This window comes from Camelus dromedarius, chromosome 8, assembly GCF_036321535.1.
Source record: "Camelus dromedarius isolate mCamDro1 chromosome 8, mCamDro1.pat, whole genome shotgun sequence".
Lineage (NCBI taxonomy): Eukaryota > Metazoa > Chordata > Mammalia > Artiodactyla > Camelidae > Camelus > Camelus dromedarius.
The window spans coordinates 78,726,060-78,741,810 of NC_087443.1; the positions used below are offsets into that span (position 1 = coordinate 78,726,060).

The window sequence follows — 15,751 nt, forward strand, 5'->3', positions numbered from 1 at the left end:
CCCAGCTTCCAGGGGCAAAGTCTCAACTGCCACAGGCCTTGTCACCCGGATCCAGGGTTCCTTCTATTTCAGGATGCTCCCTGTCCTGCCAGTGTCCTGGCCCCCAGCCCCGGAGCTCATTTCTGTGTGTACTCAGTGTGGGAAAGACTGCTAGGTCTGCATCTATATTCACGGTCACATCTGCCCCCAAGGCACATTGGCTCAGCACGCAGCAACTTCTGCTGAACAAGGTATTCGCCCTATAGTGCTGGCTGAAGTTTAACATTAAAGGTCTACCTTAATGATCATCACAGAGTACGTGGAGCCGTGCACCTGGACCATGAGGCAGAGCCCAAGTGACCGGCCAGGCCAGCCCAGGCTGCTGATTCACAAGCTGGTTTTCAAGTCTCAAGCACTTTCCATCCCCACTTTCTTTATAAAAAATTTCAGACTTTTAAAAAAAAAAAGGAGAGAGATGAAATACTCATAAACCTGTCACCTAGACTGAACAATCTTGCTTCATCTTTTTTTGTTTTTGCTGTGGTATTTTAAAATAAATTACAAACATTTTTAAACAGTGCAGCATGCATCTCTAAAATATAAGGACTTTTTTTTTTGGACATAACCACAATAAATCTATTATTACAGTTAGCAAAATAAATAATTTAAAAATATTATCCAACGTTGGTCCACAGTTTAAAATCTTCTCTTGCCCTTAACATCTTTTAGAGTTGGTTTGTTAACAGTATCCAGTCACAGACCACCTTTGAATGTTATATTTCTTAAGTCGTAAGATCTAGAACAATTCTTTCCCATCCACCCATTCTTTTTCAATAATACTGACTTGTTGATGACACGAGACCAGTGTCCTTTGGAAGACCTTACCTTCTATCTTCATCTGACTGTACAGACCTTCCTCAGTTTACAAAGGGGTTATGTCCCAATAAATCCATTGTAAGTTGAAAATATTGTAAGCTGAAGATGCGTTCCATACACTAACCTACCAAACATCACTGCTTAGCCTAGCCTAACGTAAACGTGCTCAGAACACTTGAGTTCGCCTACAGATGGGCAAAATCATGTCACACAAATCCTGTTTCATAATGATGTTGTTGAATAGTTCATGCAATTGATTGGATGCTGTGCTGAAAATGAAAAGCAGGACAGTTGTCTGGGTGCAGAACGGTTGTATGTGTGTTGCTTACTTCCTCTAGTGATCACGAGGCTGACCCAGAGCTGTAGCTCCCTGTTCCTGCTGAGCATCGCGGGACAGGATCAGACTGTGAGTCATTAGCCCAGGGAAAGGTCAAAATTCAAACTTCGAGGTCAGGTTGTACTGAATGCACATCGCTTTTGTACCATCATGAAGTGGAAAAATCTTGAGTTGAAACATCCTAAGTCGGGGACCATCTGCAGTTATTATGATGCCATTTAACTTTTTAAATTTCCAGTAAACTGGAATTTAGGTCTAAAGTCTTGATTATACTTTTTGGTTCTGTGTGACATTATGCACTGTGACCCCATGCCTGGTCATCTAATGCGATGTGAAGATCTGCTACCGGGTCCAGCAGGCAGCAGCTAGAAGCCTCACTGCAGACCATGCTCCTCCCCTCTCAGGTGGCCGGCAGCCTGTCATTAAGCCCCTGGCTGAAGTGTGTAAAACGCTCACATCCCTGCGCACTGTCATCCGCGCACCCCCTCTTCCTCACCAGATGGACACGCCCCTGCCCTTCACTGTGCCTTCTGGTATCTCTACCAGGCAAGACTTTGGTGAATTTACCTCCAGAGTTTGCACTGTGAATATGGAAAAAAAATTCAAGTTAAAAAAATTAATTTTAATTTTCAAAATCTGAAACTGTAATATTAATTATGCATTTTCATGGCCCTATCTTAAGATTCTGCCACATCTTGGGAGGGGGTCAGTAGTCTGAACTCCCACTGATGCTCAGGACTGGGTCACTGGGAGCCCCACGGGTCACATCTGCAAGCACGGTATAGACCCCAGTCCCGTGTGATGTGACATGGCCCAGACATGTCGACTCAAGAGTTAAAAATGCCAACTTGCCACAACCCCCGGGGCTCCTGGAATTGGAGATGATGCCAGTCCCGAGCTCATGCAACCACAGGGCAAGGAGCCAGGGCCCGGATTCAATTTAGAGCCGCTAGATGAGACCACTGTCGGAGTCAGCCAGGGAACGCCGACAAACCTCTCAGGGCTGCAAAGACCGTGGCCACATGTACAGCTTAGCCAAGCTGGGGCACACATCACAGTAAAAGGACCAAAACCAGACTGTCCTCAACATACGGTTCATAGTCCTTCTGGAGTTTTAAAATTCTGATGGAGAAGTTTATTTATATGACCGTCTTACAAAAGTATACAAATCCCACACCACATTTACTGATATATTCAGTGGGTCACCTTTATCAGGGTGACAGTGGAAACTGCTCTGGAAAATGTGAACCATGATGTTGTCAAGCAAGGAACCTGGGAGCAGCTTCAGATGAGGAAGCCAAGCATCACTAGATGTCTTCCCTGTGCAGGCATATCTTTTCCTTTGACCCTCAGAAGAGCCCCGAGGTTGGTAATATTAGCCCTAGTTTAATGTAGGGGTCTCAGAACCCCAAAGCTTAGAAACAGGAAAGGCCAGAAACGGAAGGAGACGGGGAGGGTATGGCTCAAGTGGTAGAGTGCGTGCTTAGCATGTAGGAGGTCCTGGGTTCGATCCCCAGCACCTCCTCTAAAAATAAATAAACCTAATTTCCTCCTCCCCTCCACCACCAAAACAAAAATAATTAAATAATACAATAATAAATAAATAAAACATTAAAAAAAAAAAAAAAAAAGAAACCAGAGGAGAACAGTCACACAGTTGACTATGGCAAGGCCAGGATTCCGAGGTCTGCATGGTTCTCAAGTCCCCGGTCTTTCACTACAATGCGCCATCTTCCCCAGTGTGTAGCCACACAAGCAAAATTGAAATTGGGCACGAGAGATAAGTTCAGTATCGCCAGAATGCTTTCCAGATTTTCTTTGCAGAATTCCGAGTTCCTAATTCTACTGCAGGTTAATTTCCACCTCCCTTTCCCATTGTTCTCTGTGCTTTAGCCGTAATGGTCTTTCAGTTCCTTGAAGGATTTGGCTCCTTCCCACCCCAGGACCTTTGTACATGCCATTCACTCAGCAGTTCACCTACCTAGCATCTGCATTTCCTTAAAGTCTGGACTTTCACTTTTTTCACGCAAGCCCATTCTGATCTGAAGTAGGTCATGCCACCATGTCATTTGTCTCTGCCCTACTTCTCCTCCACCAGACTTCTCCTTCAAGGGTCAGAGTCACCAGGCCATGGGTTGAGGGCCTGAGCTCCTAAGGTTTCTAATTTCCACAGAAGGCTTTAAGTGCATGCATGAGGCTGCATGTGACTGGAGACCAGTCCTCTTCCTTCCGTGGGACTTAAGTTCTTTCTCAGTAAAACAAGGCCTGCAACTTTCTATGAATCTGTGATTGATTTCCACAAACTCTCAAGTCATCTGTTATCCTTTGTAGACCAAGTCATTCAAAGTGACAAGCTCTTGGGGCATTCTGAAGTGTTTAATTAGTCTGCGTTCTCGGTGGATTGCTGAGATTTCCCTGGCTCAGAACGGCCCTGAGGCCAGGTGATGGACATTCTCTACAGCAGAACGGTGGCCCCTCTGGCCTTGCCCAGGCCCTACCGGCCCCCGCCCCAGCTCCACTGCCCCTACCCTAGGGAGACACCAATCTTCTTACCTTCCTTCCTCCACTCCTTGAAGGCACCCAAGCCACTGGTTCTTGGGGGCATGAGAGAGGAGGACAGCCAGTTAATATTCCATGAAACTAAATTTACTCCATTTAATGGGCTGCCTTCATTCTGAGGCTATCTCTTTCCTCCCTTTCTTAGTTTTAACCTTTCCATTCTTTTCTGAAATTATGGTAAAAATAAGTGAGGGTATGTGTGTGCTATTTTACGTTTTTCTGTGGAGAAATTTGAAGCCCCATCTTTTTTGTTTGTTTGTTTTGTTAGGGGAGGTAATTAGGTTTATTTATTTTTAATGGAGGTCCTGGGAATTGAACCCAGGACCTAATGCATGCTGAGCATGGTGTCTGCTCCAGGCCTGGCCTGGGGTTTCCTTTCCCCACCAACGGATCTCCCCACTTCCTCTCTTTCCCCACTTCACAGACCTTGAGTCCTGCTCAGCTAGCAGAAGTTTCTAGAGGACCAAGGAGTGAGGTCTCTGGGCCATAGCTGGCCTTTGCCGGCCTCTTCCTCCTTGCCTCTCTCGGAACCTGCACGCCTTCGCACCCAAGCAAGAGGTCACTCTCAAGAAAGCATTCCCGGACTGTCGCTGCGCCTTCTCTTCCTACCCGCCTTGGGTGTCGGTGCCCAAGCACTAGGAGCCCACCCATCTCTTGTTATACTCATCTCCTCTGCACCCCTAGCTTGGCTAGTCTAGTGTTCCCACCACCCAGCCACTGGGTAGGTGCTCAGTTAATATTTGTCAAATGAATGAATGAACCACTTGCTCCAGACGGCTCCTCCCTGGGAACCTGCAGGTTTGACCTGCTCCTGGCCTCTCCCACAAGGCGGAACCCGAGTTGGGGACATTACATCACCAGGCGCGGGTCTAACTCCAGAGCTGTGCAAGCCGCAAGCTTCACAAATTGCAAAGGATCCCCTTGCCCCCACCTCCCCCGCGCGAAGGCGCAGCCCCTCAGTGTATGAGCTCCAGTCCCCGGGAGGGCTCCCCGACGCCAAGAAACTCGGCGGGTAATGAGGAGACGGCGCCCCTGAGGGGGTGCCCCCTTGGTGGAGGTGTCCTGGGCCACGACCGCGGGGGACGGGGGGGGGGGCGCGGGCGGCGGGGTCGGGGCGCGAGGGCGGGAGCGCAGTCGGCCGCCAGCCGCCGTCCCTCCTCCCGCCCGCGCTCCCTGCCTTTCCCATCCGGCCCGCGACGCTCCGCCCGCCCCGTCCCACATGACACCGCCTCCGCCGCAAACTTTTTCCACCCCATCCTGTCGCGGCTCGAAAGGAATGGAAAATGGCGGCCTAGGCGCGGAGTTTCCTGGCGGAGCAGCAGCGGCGGCGGCACCATGACGCGCTGGGTGCCCACCAAGAGGGAGGAGAAATACGGCGTGGGTGAGCACGGCCGCCGCCGCCCCGCTGCCCCGCGCGCCGCGCTCCGGGGCGGGCGGGGCGCGGGCGGGGGCGCGCGGGAGCCTGTTGCCGGCGGCCCGGGCGGCGCGGGCGGGATGCGGCGGCCGGGAGCCCGCGTCTCCGTCCCGCCCGAGTGTCCGATCACACCCGGTCGGCCGGCACTGCCCCCTCCGATCCTGGGCGCGCGCCCTCCCCGCGCCCCCTCCGGAGCCCGGGCGAGCCGGGCCGGGGACACGCGAGAGCGGGGGGTGGGGTGGGTTGTGTCATAGCCCGAGGGTGTACCCTCCGACATCCAGTGGCGGAGCCTCCCGGGCTGCCCCCGACTCCTCGGTTGTATTCTGCCCACAGTCGAAGCCTTCAGTTTGGCCGGGCCCGCGGGGAAGCGCCGGGGTCATTGTTCTGCCGCGCCTTTTTGTTTTTCGGAGAAAGTTGTGCCCAGTGTCTCGGGCTCCGGGTAGATAGTTTCGAGTTGCAGTGATCAAAGCGAAGAATTGTGCTCTGCCCTGGTGGGAAGTGGCGTGCGCGACCCGGGCGGGCCGGCCCCTCGCGCCGCCCTGGACGGTGCGGGAGCCCCGGACCCCCGCGGCTGAGCGCTCCGGGGTCCGCGGGGCCGGAGGGAGGGCTGGGAAGGGCGGGGGCCTGTTTTTGCTCCGCTGCTCTTTGTCGTTTCCTGAGGGGAGTAGGGGGAGTTGTAAGTTTACATTTCGGACCAAGTACACATTCCAGAGAGCCAGGCTTTCCTTAAGGGCAAAACAAACAGCCCTCCCCGGGGCCCGGTGCGCGCGGCTGCCCTGGTCGCGGGGATTTGCAGCCCGGCCTGCCGAGGCCTGTGGGTTCCTGCCTTCTCTCTAACTTGCCCACCGGAGGCTTCAGTGTGGACCCGCCGCTGCCCTCCCCATCCTCACGTCTTCCCGGTTAATTTTCAGTCTCTCTTTCCTCCTGCTCGGCAATCCAAAGAGGTCCTTGACCACCTCCTCAGCCAGGCCGGACTCTGCCCGACTTTAAGGCCTTTTGTAACCTTGGCCTTCTCTCCTATGGCAGGTTGCACCCTCCTGGGGTTCCCGCTCCTGCAGCCCGCCCGCCGCCCCGCTCTCCTGCCTCTGAGCCTTTGCCCTGCAGTGCGGGGTGGACTCCCGGAGTGTCCTGTCCACTCCCGCTGCTGCTCTGGTTCAGTCCTGGCCCTCTGACTTGGGGATGCCTCCTGGGTGTTTGTAGTCCACAGGGCCCTCTGTTTTCTTTCTGTGATTCCTGTTGCTTATCTGCTAGGTGTCAGAGGCATGGTGGAACTGGCTTGGACAGTGGGACAGTTCTAGTGCCCTCTGGGCCCACACTGGCTTGTACCACATGCGGGGCTGCTTCAGGACCACGGAGGCTGAGTTCCCTTCCCACCCCCGGTTTAGAGGTGAGGAATCTGAGGCTCAGACACATTCAGAAAGGTCAACAGCAGTGGGCTTTCCGACTGCGGCTGAGTTTGTTAAGTAGCATCCTGAAAGAGATGGTTTCAGTCCAGAGAGACAGTTCCCTGTCAATCTGCCCTTGATGAGGGAAGTTCAAGGGTGCAGATTCCTGCTGGGACAACTTCAGGTGTGTGGTGGCACTGGGGGTCTGGGCTGTGGTGAGACTGCTGGGCTGGTACGTGTGAGGAGACGGCTGAGGACAGACCCTCTGGGAACGCAGGGCTGAGAGATGGAGGAGGGGCTGGAGCACTGAGAGAGGCAGGAGGCGGGCAAAGGACAGGAGAGTGACCACCCTGTGGTGAGGCTGGGAGTATCACTGGTTCCTGCTGAGGACTTGCCCCCCCTTGCAGTGAGGACTACCGTCCCTTCCATTTCACTGAGGCAGAGGGCAAATTAAGTGCCCACCCAGCTCACACTGCTAGTAAAGGCTCCATCCTGAAACTGAACGCTGGCTGTGGCTCTGGAGTTCACGTTCACTCCCACTGCACTCACCAGGAGATGGGGGAGGGGCTTCTCTTTGGGACACCTGGATGGTGTCAGCGAGAAGCCTGCAGAGGTAGATACCTGTAGAGTGGCTTGGCTATTGTGTCTAGAGACCAGAGGGGCTGTTCACAAGTAGCGCGAGCGGGGTCTCCCCACTGGGGAGGCGGCTGGGGGCAGGAACATGGCTGTGTCCCTCCGCACTCAGTCACATGCCTTCCAGAAGCTTTGCTAGCACTCACAGTGGTGACTTCTAACATCACACCTTTGGCTAGCACTTTGGTTGTAAGAAAACTCCATGTTGGAAAGTTTCCAAAGAGGAACAGTATCCTGGGTGGTTTTGCCAGGCAACTGTAGGAAAGGTGTGCGTGGCTGTCAGGCAGAGGGGCGGGGTGTTCTGCTTCATTTCCCCAGGTGAGACAGCTGAACTGGGTGGAAATGACAATGAAAACACAACTCGGCACCAGAAGGAGCTTTAAATGACTAGAGCCCCCTGTGGGGGAGGGCACACAGATCTGGAACCCCCGATTTGGGGTGGTGGGGCTGGAGGGGGAAGCCAAGGACGCACACATCAGGCTCCCCCCTTGTCCGGGTGTTTGCTTGGGGGAAGAGTCAGCTGGTTCTCAAGAAGGGTGCTGGCTGGGAAGACGTAGGTGCTAGGAGTAGAGATTCATTCCCACGAGCTCGTTGGCTCTTTCTGCCCAAGGGAAAATTACTGGAGCTCCCCCTTACCGTCCACAGCGATTTGGGGCGGGGGGAGCCTCACAACAGGGCTGTGTCTCCCTGGATGGGCTCTGGTGGGCCTGTGGGCGGGTGGTGCTTCCACCCAGCCACTGACTTGGCCTGTGAATGAATCACGAGGGGAAAGAAAATGGTAAAACTCCATCTCATTTTGAAACATGAATCACAGCTCATTGTTTGCAAGTACTTAGAATCTGTTAGAAGTATTGTTTGTAAATGAGACACTTCAGTTATTTATTTATTTTGTAAAATCGGGCAAGGAGTAAACAGCTGATCTGTTGCTTCCTCAGCAAAGGCAGGAAATGCTGCTTCCCCAGGAATCACTCCCCTAGAAGGGAGGTGGTGACCTGTGAAATTTACCACCCTGTTTATTTCTCCCCTTGGGCTTCAGTTTGGTGGTCAGTGTTTACAGACTTGGCTTGTTAACACAGGCATGAACTTTGACCTAGCTGTCACCCGGAGGGGTTGGGCCAGATGAACTTTTCCATCACCCCCCAGCTTGGCAGAGTTTTAAGTGTCAACACCAGTAAAATTGTGTTCGAATGGATCTTGTTCCTAAGATGAGGTGAAAAGATGCAGCAGATCACGTCTGAGGATGGTGTGCGCACATCTCAGGGATGGTGGGGGAGGCAGAATAATGGCCCCCCAAAATGTCCACGCCCTAGTCCCCAAGACCTGTGACTATGATGTGGGACAGGGCAAAAGGGACTTTGCGGATGTGATTATGGTTATGAACCCTGAGATGAAGAGATGACCTTGGATTATCCACGGGGGCCCGCAAAGCAGAGAACTTTTTCTAGCTGGTCACAGAAGAGAGAGATTCTGAGCCTGGGAAGGGGTCCATGCACAGTTACTGGCCCTGGGATGTAAGTAAAGTCCACTTGCTAGGATCAGAGGCCTCGGAGCTAGAGCCAGCCCCATCTGACAGCCAGCAAGGAAATGGGGCCCTCAGTCCTACAATCAGAGCTGGATTCTGCAAGCCCCTGAAATAAGCCTGGGAGGATTCATCCCAGAGCCTCCCACGAGAGCCAGCCGGCCAACACCTTGGCTTTGAGACCCAGGGCCACTGGGTGTCCGACCTGGAGAGCCGTGAAATAACGAAAGTGGGTGGTTTTTCAACTGCTCAGGGTGTGGTGATTTGCTATGGCAGCAGTAGGACGTGGTGGAGGTGGCGTGGAGGGCAGCCTTTAGCTTTGTTGGGAAGCAGGTGGAAAGATGTCCTGTGACCTAGGTGTGCCCTTCACTCCAGGCAGAGCTCAAACAAGGGGTGTGGGCATTGGCAACGAGACCTTTTTAACTCCTGGCTCCTAGTTGTTCCGTGGCCCTTGAGCACATTACTCCTGCTTTCTTAGCCTCAGTTTCCTCATCTGGAAAGTGGAGCTAAGCCTGCCTACTGCAAAGACGAGTGGGGATTCACGGAGATACTGTCCTCAGAGCATGAAGCTCCAGGTGTGAGATTAGCCAAGCCCTTGGTGGAGTGGTGCTTTTAGTAATTTTTCATTGATAAAGCACAGTTGAGGAATGTGGTGACAAATGATTTCCTGTTAGGATTTAACAGCCGTGGTGGCAGAGGAATACTTTTCTTCCAAAGTTGGTTTCTTTAATGGAGGTTTGCTCCCATGTTCGGGGAAAGTGACATTTGCTTGGTGTTGACATTTATGACGTGTGTATTCAGATTAGCTCTGAGCGATGAGAATTGCTTGGAATAATGTAATATCCCAATAAATTTGGGAGTGTGGGAGTTGCAAGAGAGATCCCTTTTGTTGTCTAGGGTAGCAAGCAAGCTGCTGCTTTTAGGAAAGAAAAATTAGATTTGATCGTAAGTAAATAGAAACGCATTCACTGGGGTTGCAGAAAAACCAAATTAGGGCATATTGTATTTCTACAAACCTGGTTTTACTTTGGAAACATTATAAAAATTTTAAATTTATTGTTGTGCCAATGTTTGCCCAGAATATCAGACGTCTTATCAGGATTGTCTTAGGGTGTGTGGATAGTTCTTTCTCTGTGGTCTTGTCACCTCTGAGGATGCAGGTAGTGAAAACATGATGGAAAGAAAAAAAAAGGCAGTGTGTGTCCTGTGCGGGGTACAGCAGAGAAGCCACAGTTCCTGGGCCCCAGAGTGCCTGCAATTTCTCTCTTTCTCTCTCCTTTCTTTTTCTCTGCTTTCCATCCTTCCTTCTTTTCTTCCTTCCCTCTTTCTTCTCTCTTTTTTCTTCATTAAACTTTGGATTTTCAGATAATTATAGACATGGTAGTTGTAAGAAATCACACAGAGAGATCCCTTGTGTCCGCTGTTCGTTTTCCCCAGGGTTGAGAAACTGCAGCACAACATCAGAACCAGGATACTGGTACAGGCAAGGTACAGAGCATCCCAGGATCCCATCACCTGGAGGACTCCTCCGAATGTCCTTTTGTTGCCACACCCACATCCGCTTTCCCTCTTCCCTCAGGAGTAATCCCTGGCAACCATTAATCTCTGTTTCTAGAAGTTTACAGTTTCAGGAATGTCACATGAATGGAATCTTACAGTCTGTAACCTGATTGGATTGCCTTTTCTCCTCATGACTCTCTGGAGAGTCATCAGGTGGCTGTGTGTATCGAGAGTCTGTTCCTTTTTATTTCTGTGTAGTGCCCCATGGTATGGATGGACCACAGATGGTTTAACTATTCACTCATTGAAGGACGGCTGGCTTTTAGCTGTTACGAATGAAACGGCTATGAACGTTCACACACAGGTTTTTGTGCGGACGGAAGTCTTCCTTTTCGGGAATAAATGCCTAAGGATGCAATTGTTGAACTGTACGGTGATTGCATATTTGACTGTTTAAGAAACTACCAAACTTTCCCTGAGTGGCTGTGCCATTCTTATGTTCCCACGAGCCGTGCATGTGTGATTCAGTGTCTCCGTATCCTCGCTGACATTTGTTCTTCTCCCTCTTGTCTGTTTGAGCCAATCTGAGAGATGTGTCATTGGGGTTCGAATTTGCGTTTCTCTAATTGCAGCCCACCCTTGAAGAAGATCTTGGTATAATTTGGGAGGTGAGCCTGTGCTGTGATGCCGGGGAGGCTGCTGATGGATTTGGTGCTCGTGGGAGGGAGAGCAGGAGCAGGGCCGCCGAGCCGTGAAATGGTCCAGTGTGTTAAGGGAGGGGCCCCGAGTCCAGTTTGAAGAGAAGCTCCCGGGGTGGGAAGCCGGTAGACAGGTCTGACTGTGCGGAAATACGCAATGCTTTACACATTGGCTGACTGCTTGCCAGATGCTCACTTCTCAGACTCCTTCAGTCTTTTCTTCAAGTCCTTCTTGAGAAAATCTTCAGGGCAGTAAGCAGTGAGGAGGAGGCACAGTTTCATATAAGGGACTTGAGCATCCACAGAGTTTGGTGTCCACAGGAGTTCTAGCCAGTCCCCCGTGGATGCTGAGCGATGAGGCCATTTGTCTGCTGCCTTCAGGGACCACACTACTAGGTGACTTAAACAGCAGGAATTTATTTTCTCCCAGTTCTGGAGGCTAGAAGTTCACGATCCAGGTGTCAGGACCCAGGGCTGCTTCCTTCTGAGCCCTCTCCTTGGTTTATAGATGCCGTCTTCTCGCAGTGCCTCACGTGGTCCTCCCCTGTGTGTGTCTGTGTCCTAATCTCTTCTCATAAGGACCCCAGTCGTACTGGATGAGAACCCACCCTGATGGCTTCATTCTACCTTAGTTGCTTCTTTAAAGACCCGTCTCCAGAGACTGTCGCGTTCTGAGGTACGGGGGTTAGAGCTCCAACATCTGAATTTTGGGGGATACACATCATCCCGTTGTAGTATGACCGTCATGACCAAAGACATTTCCTTGGGAGTTCCGCTCGGCCTTTGGGAACCACCGTCTGGGTGACTTTCTCTGTCAGGTGGTGGGTCCCCAGTGCTTGGTGGGTGCCTGGAAGGGGAGGGGCGGGAGGTCACAGTGTAAAGCCTTCCTTCCCTCCACGATGCCTAGTTTAAGGACTCCAGCTAGTTTCTGTGTTCAGACCTGGAAGTTCCTTGTAATCAAATTGACAACAGGACAGTAAGACAGGTAGTTTGGGGCCTGAAAGGAAGCTGCCTAGCTTTGAAGTGTGGTCCTACACATTTTGGGATGCGGGAGAACCACTCTTCCTCAGGGGCATCTCATCAGGCCCCACCTGCCTGCTCACCCCCGTGAGTGTCAGGAGACTGAGACCTCCTGCTTGGTAGATTTCCAGTCTCTTGCCAACCGTGTTTTTGTGGTGCCAATAGAGTGGCCAGGCCCACGCCGGATCCGGAATCCCAGCCCTTCACGACGGTGCGGGGGCTGTGGGTACCAGTATTGCTGAAGAACTTCAGGGGATGGTCCTTACCTTGTAGCCTGGGAGGCTGGCTCCTCCAGCCCAGTCACACCAGGCATAGCTTGCATTAGCCCAGGGCGGTCAAGGGTGCTTTAATTTCAGGAGCTAATGGGTCAGGGGAGGGTGTTGGCTTGTGACAGATTAATGACACAGTGCATCTTGATGATCATTTATAAGCACCAGCGTGATACGAAATTTAGCTGTTGAACCCAGGTGCCCTAATGCCTTCAAAAGATAGGTGGAGTCACCCCAGACAAGATACCTTCTAGGCTGTTTAATTTTCATTTGGGTTCCTGAAGGAGAAAAGGTGTTTTCTTTTAGCATACAGTATGTGCCAAAAGACCACAGGTTTGGGGTGGGAGAGATCCTTCTTGCAATCTCAGCTCCCTCTCCTGCTAGCCAGGAGGCCTTGGGCAAGTTGTTTACCTTAAGCTTCTCCTTTGTAAAACTGTTGACAACACCAGTCTCCTTGGGCAGTTCTGGGGATAAAGAGAGAGCCTAGCACCAACCTGACCCCGGTCTGCTTGGTAAAAGCTAGTTTCGTTCACTGTTGATTGTAAGTAGAAGCCTTGTGTTCCCTGAGACTGAACCTCTAGTTAGTTCGGGTTCTGCCGAGCCTCCCAGGCTGACTGGGGGACTAAAGCAATTTGGGTCCTTCTCAGCCCCTGCTTGTTGTAGGCTGAGGGTGGAAGATGTGGAGAGATGTTTAATGGCTTCCCTAGGATTTTCATGTTAACTCTGAGGTCAGATCAGCAGTCGGAGTTCCTACTGATTCCCAGGGATCTGCAGGGGACCAGATGAAGGCAGATCTCTGAGGTTTCCCCGGAGACGTCTCTCATCAAAAACATGACTCAGAGTCTTCATCCTGGCCCACTCGCTGTTTACAGTTGCAGTTTGCTGCTGCCTTTCCTTGGTGTGATACAAAGTTTATATGCTGTCTAGAGTGCTTTTGTTGAACTTACTTGGATATGTTAGGGACACTTTTACGTGTAAGTATAACTCCCGTGATTTCCATTTTGAATGAGGATTGGCTTGCTGCTGTAACAAACAGCCCCACCATTTCCCTGGATTCCTACAATGAAAGTTCATTTTTCCTCATGTCACAGCCCCAGAGGGTGGTAGGGAGGGAGTGCTGGGGGCCCGGTTCCATCTAGTCATCCAGGGACCAAGGCTGATTCCATCCTGTGGCCCCACCCTCCGCCAGGATCTTGGGCCCCTTGCCTTTTCACTCTAGGATGGGGAGAGAAAAAGAGGAAGGACAGCTCACAGGAGCTTTTCTTCCCAGCTGGGGCTGGAGGTGGTGTCCACCCTTCTGGTCACATGCTTTTGCCCGGAGCTCAGTCCCTGTCCAGACCCATTGTGTGCCCTGCAGAAGGGGACCATGCGGATCTCCTCCACGTGTTCCCACTGGTACTTATTTTCTATTGATCGGGAAGAGCTGTGATGGACCCCTTAGCATTAGGGGCACTGAGCATGGGATTGTAAGACCCCTTTTAGTCCCTGAGAGTCTCTTAGCAGAAGGGATGTCCAGACCACTACAGAGATGTGAAGAGATGGGAACGGGCACACGTGCCGCCTTCTCCTCGGATGTGGATTCTGCCACCTACGTCCTGTAGGTTTCAGGGTGTGCTTCTCTGTGTACTTAACCCAGAAGGGTGCTGGGGCAGGGGGGTGGACTGTGAACATAAGGAAAGCTGCTTTCTAAATCGGTCCTCTTCATCTTTATTGGCAGTTCCTAACCTCACACCCTGAAGTGTACGCGGTGGCCCCTGCAGACCCAGCTCCTGTGTCTGTTGAGTTCTTTTGGCGTCGGAAGATAGTCACTAAAGCCTGCTTATGAGAACTGTGTCTTTGTTTCTAAGCGATGGCCTTTGTGTCTTTATCAGAGTGGAATCTTCGTTTTCTGAAGCAGCACTTGTCTTTGTGACTAAGCATGCACCGGAGAAGGCTATGGGGGTAAGCAAGGGTAAAACTGTAACTCAGAGTGGAGTCAGGGGACATGATGGTGTGGGAGACTGGATCAGGAGTCAGAACGCCTGGAATCCAGGCCAGGGCACAAGACTTAGTGCTGGCTGATTGGCCTGCCGGAGCCTTAGCCCCCCGCCCCCCGCCGCCCCCTGCCGCCCCCTGGAGCTGGGAGGAAACAGCTTGTGCTCCTGCCAGATGATGGATGCAGAAGAGCTTTCACAGGAACACGTGCTACTCAGATTCCCTTAGTGTGTCGGTGTTAACTTATTGTAGAGAAAACATGCAATTTCTCGTGATGGTTTTCATTACTTTTTTTATTGGAAAAGGGCAGCGTGGCCTCGTGAGCTTTACTTTTCCTGAAGTTTTGGAATGTTTATTTTGTTTGTAACTAGACGAGTTGTCTGGTAACTGATTAGCATCGTAGGCATGTCTGCTTGAGCCACTCACCTGGGCTGTTGACCCTGCAGGTAGAGGTGAGTCGTGATGGAGCGAGCATGTCCCAGCTTCAGGGATGAGCGCCGTGCCCGTCCAGCACAGGGAAATTAGCGAGAGAAGGAAACGGTGCCTTCGCACAACTCCTTCCTTCCTTTCTTCCTGTTTACTTGCCAGCTTTGATCGTAGGCATTGGGAATCCAGAGTCACTTCTGCCTTATCTCCGCTCAGGCTAGATTTTTGCCACTAAGTGAATTAGAGAATTAGAGAAAACTCTGTGGTGTTTGGAGCTTTGGGGGTTGCAGGGACGTGGATCTGTTTTTCACACCTAAACCAGCGTGTTCCGTTTGCCTTCTCCATCCCAGCTCTCCGGCTCTCTGGTCAGACTTCTGAGACTGCGGAGGCTGCCGCCTGCTTAGAAGCCCTTTAAACATGCCCTTCCTGGCCTTTTTGGCCTCATTTCCTGCTCCCCTCCTGTCCCGCCGGGTGCCTGGCTGGTCCCAGGTCACGGTCTGCAATTTCTTGTCTTAGCTCGATAGGGTCTGTGCCAGACTCAGCTCCTCTGCGCACCCCAGCCCCCATCCCTTCTGGGATTGACTGGTCCCTTTGTTCCCAACCTTGGGCTGCAGGATAGGGGTGTGTGAGGACTGAGGGCCCAGTGAGAATTGTCCTTAGTCTCCAGGGCCTGGGAGTCTTGAGGGATGAGGGAGGGGAGTGGTGTGGAGAGAGTCTGGGGAAGGGGAGGCACTTTACAGGCTTGGGGAGTCAGGATGGAGGAGACAAGAGGCCAGCCTTCCCCAGAGCTCACAGCACTCTGATTTCCCTTCCATTTAAAAAAAAAATTTTTTTTTTGTCCTAGTATTTTTTTTTTTTAATTTTAAAATTTTTGTGGGAGGGGGCTAAGTAGGTTGATTGATTGATTTATCTTAATGGAGGCGCTGGGGATTGAACCCAGGACCTCATGCATGCTAAGCATGCACTCTACCACTGAGCTATACCCTCCTCCCTGGTTTCCCTTAATTTCGTCCACTGGAGTCCCCTCCAGCAGATTCTGGGCTGATGGAGTTGTGTGGCCAGGAGCATGAGTCCTAGTCATGGCTGCAAAGCAAGGGGCCTGGAGCAGCTGGCCTGAATGTGGGGACACCAGCTTTGCCCAGCAGTAGCAGCCGCTGCCCAG

General features: G+C 51.8%; 1 protein-coding gene across 2 annotated transcripts in view; it reads left to right on the forward strand.

Annotated features, from left to right (window-relative positions):
- Window positions 1–4,972: 4,972 nt before the first annotated feature.
- DOCK1 (dedicator of cytokinesis 1) overlaps window positions 4,973–15,751 on the forward strand; it is a 484,546-nt gene continuing 473,767 nt past the window's right edge. For both annotated transcript variants that reach the window (XM_031460760.2, XM_064488534.1), the window contains exon 1: window positions 4,973–5,132. In XM_031460760.2, coding sequence (XP_031316620.2) covers window positions 5,087–5,132 — 46 coding nt within the window. In that variant the 5' untranslated portion in view covers window positions 4,973–5,086. The remainder of the gene's footprint in view (window positions 5,133–15,751) is intronic.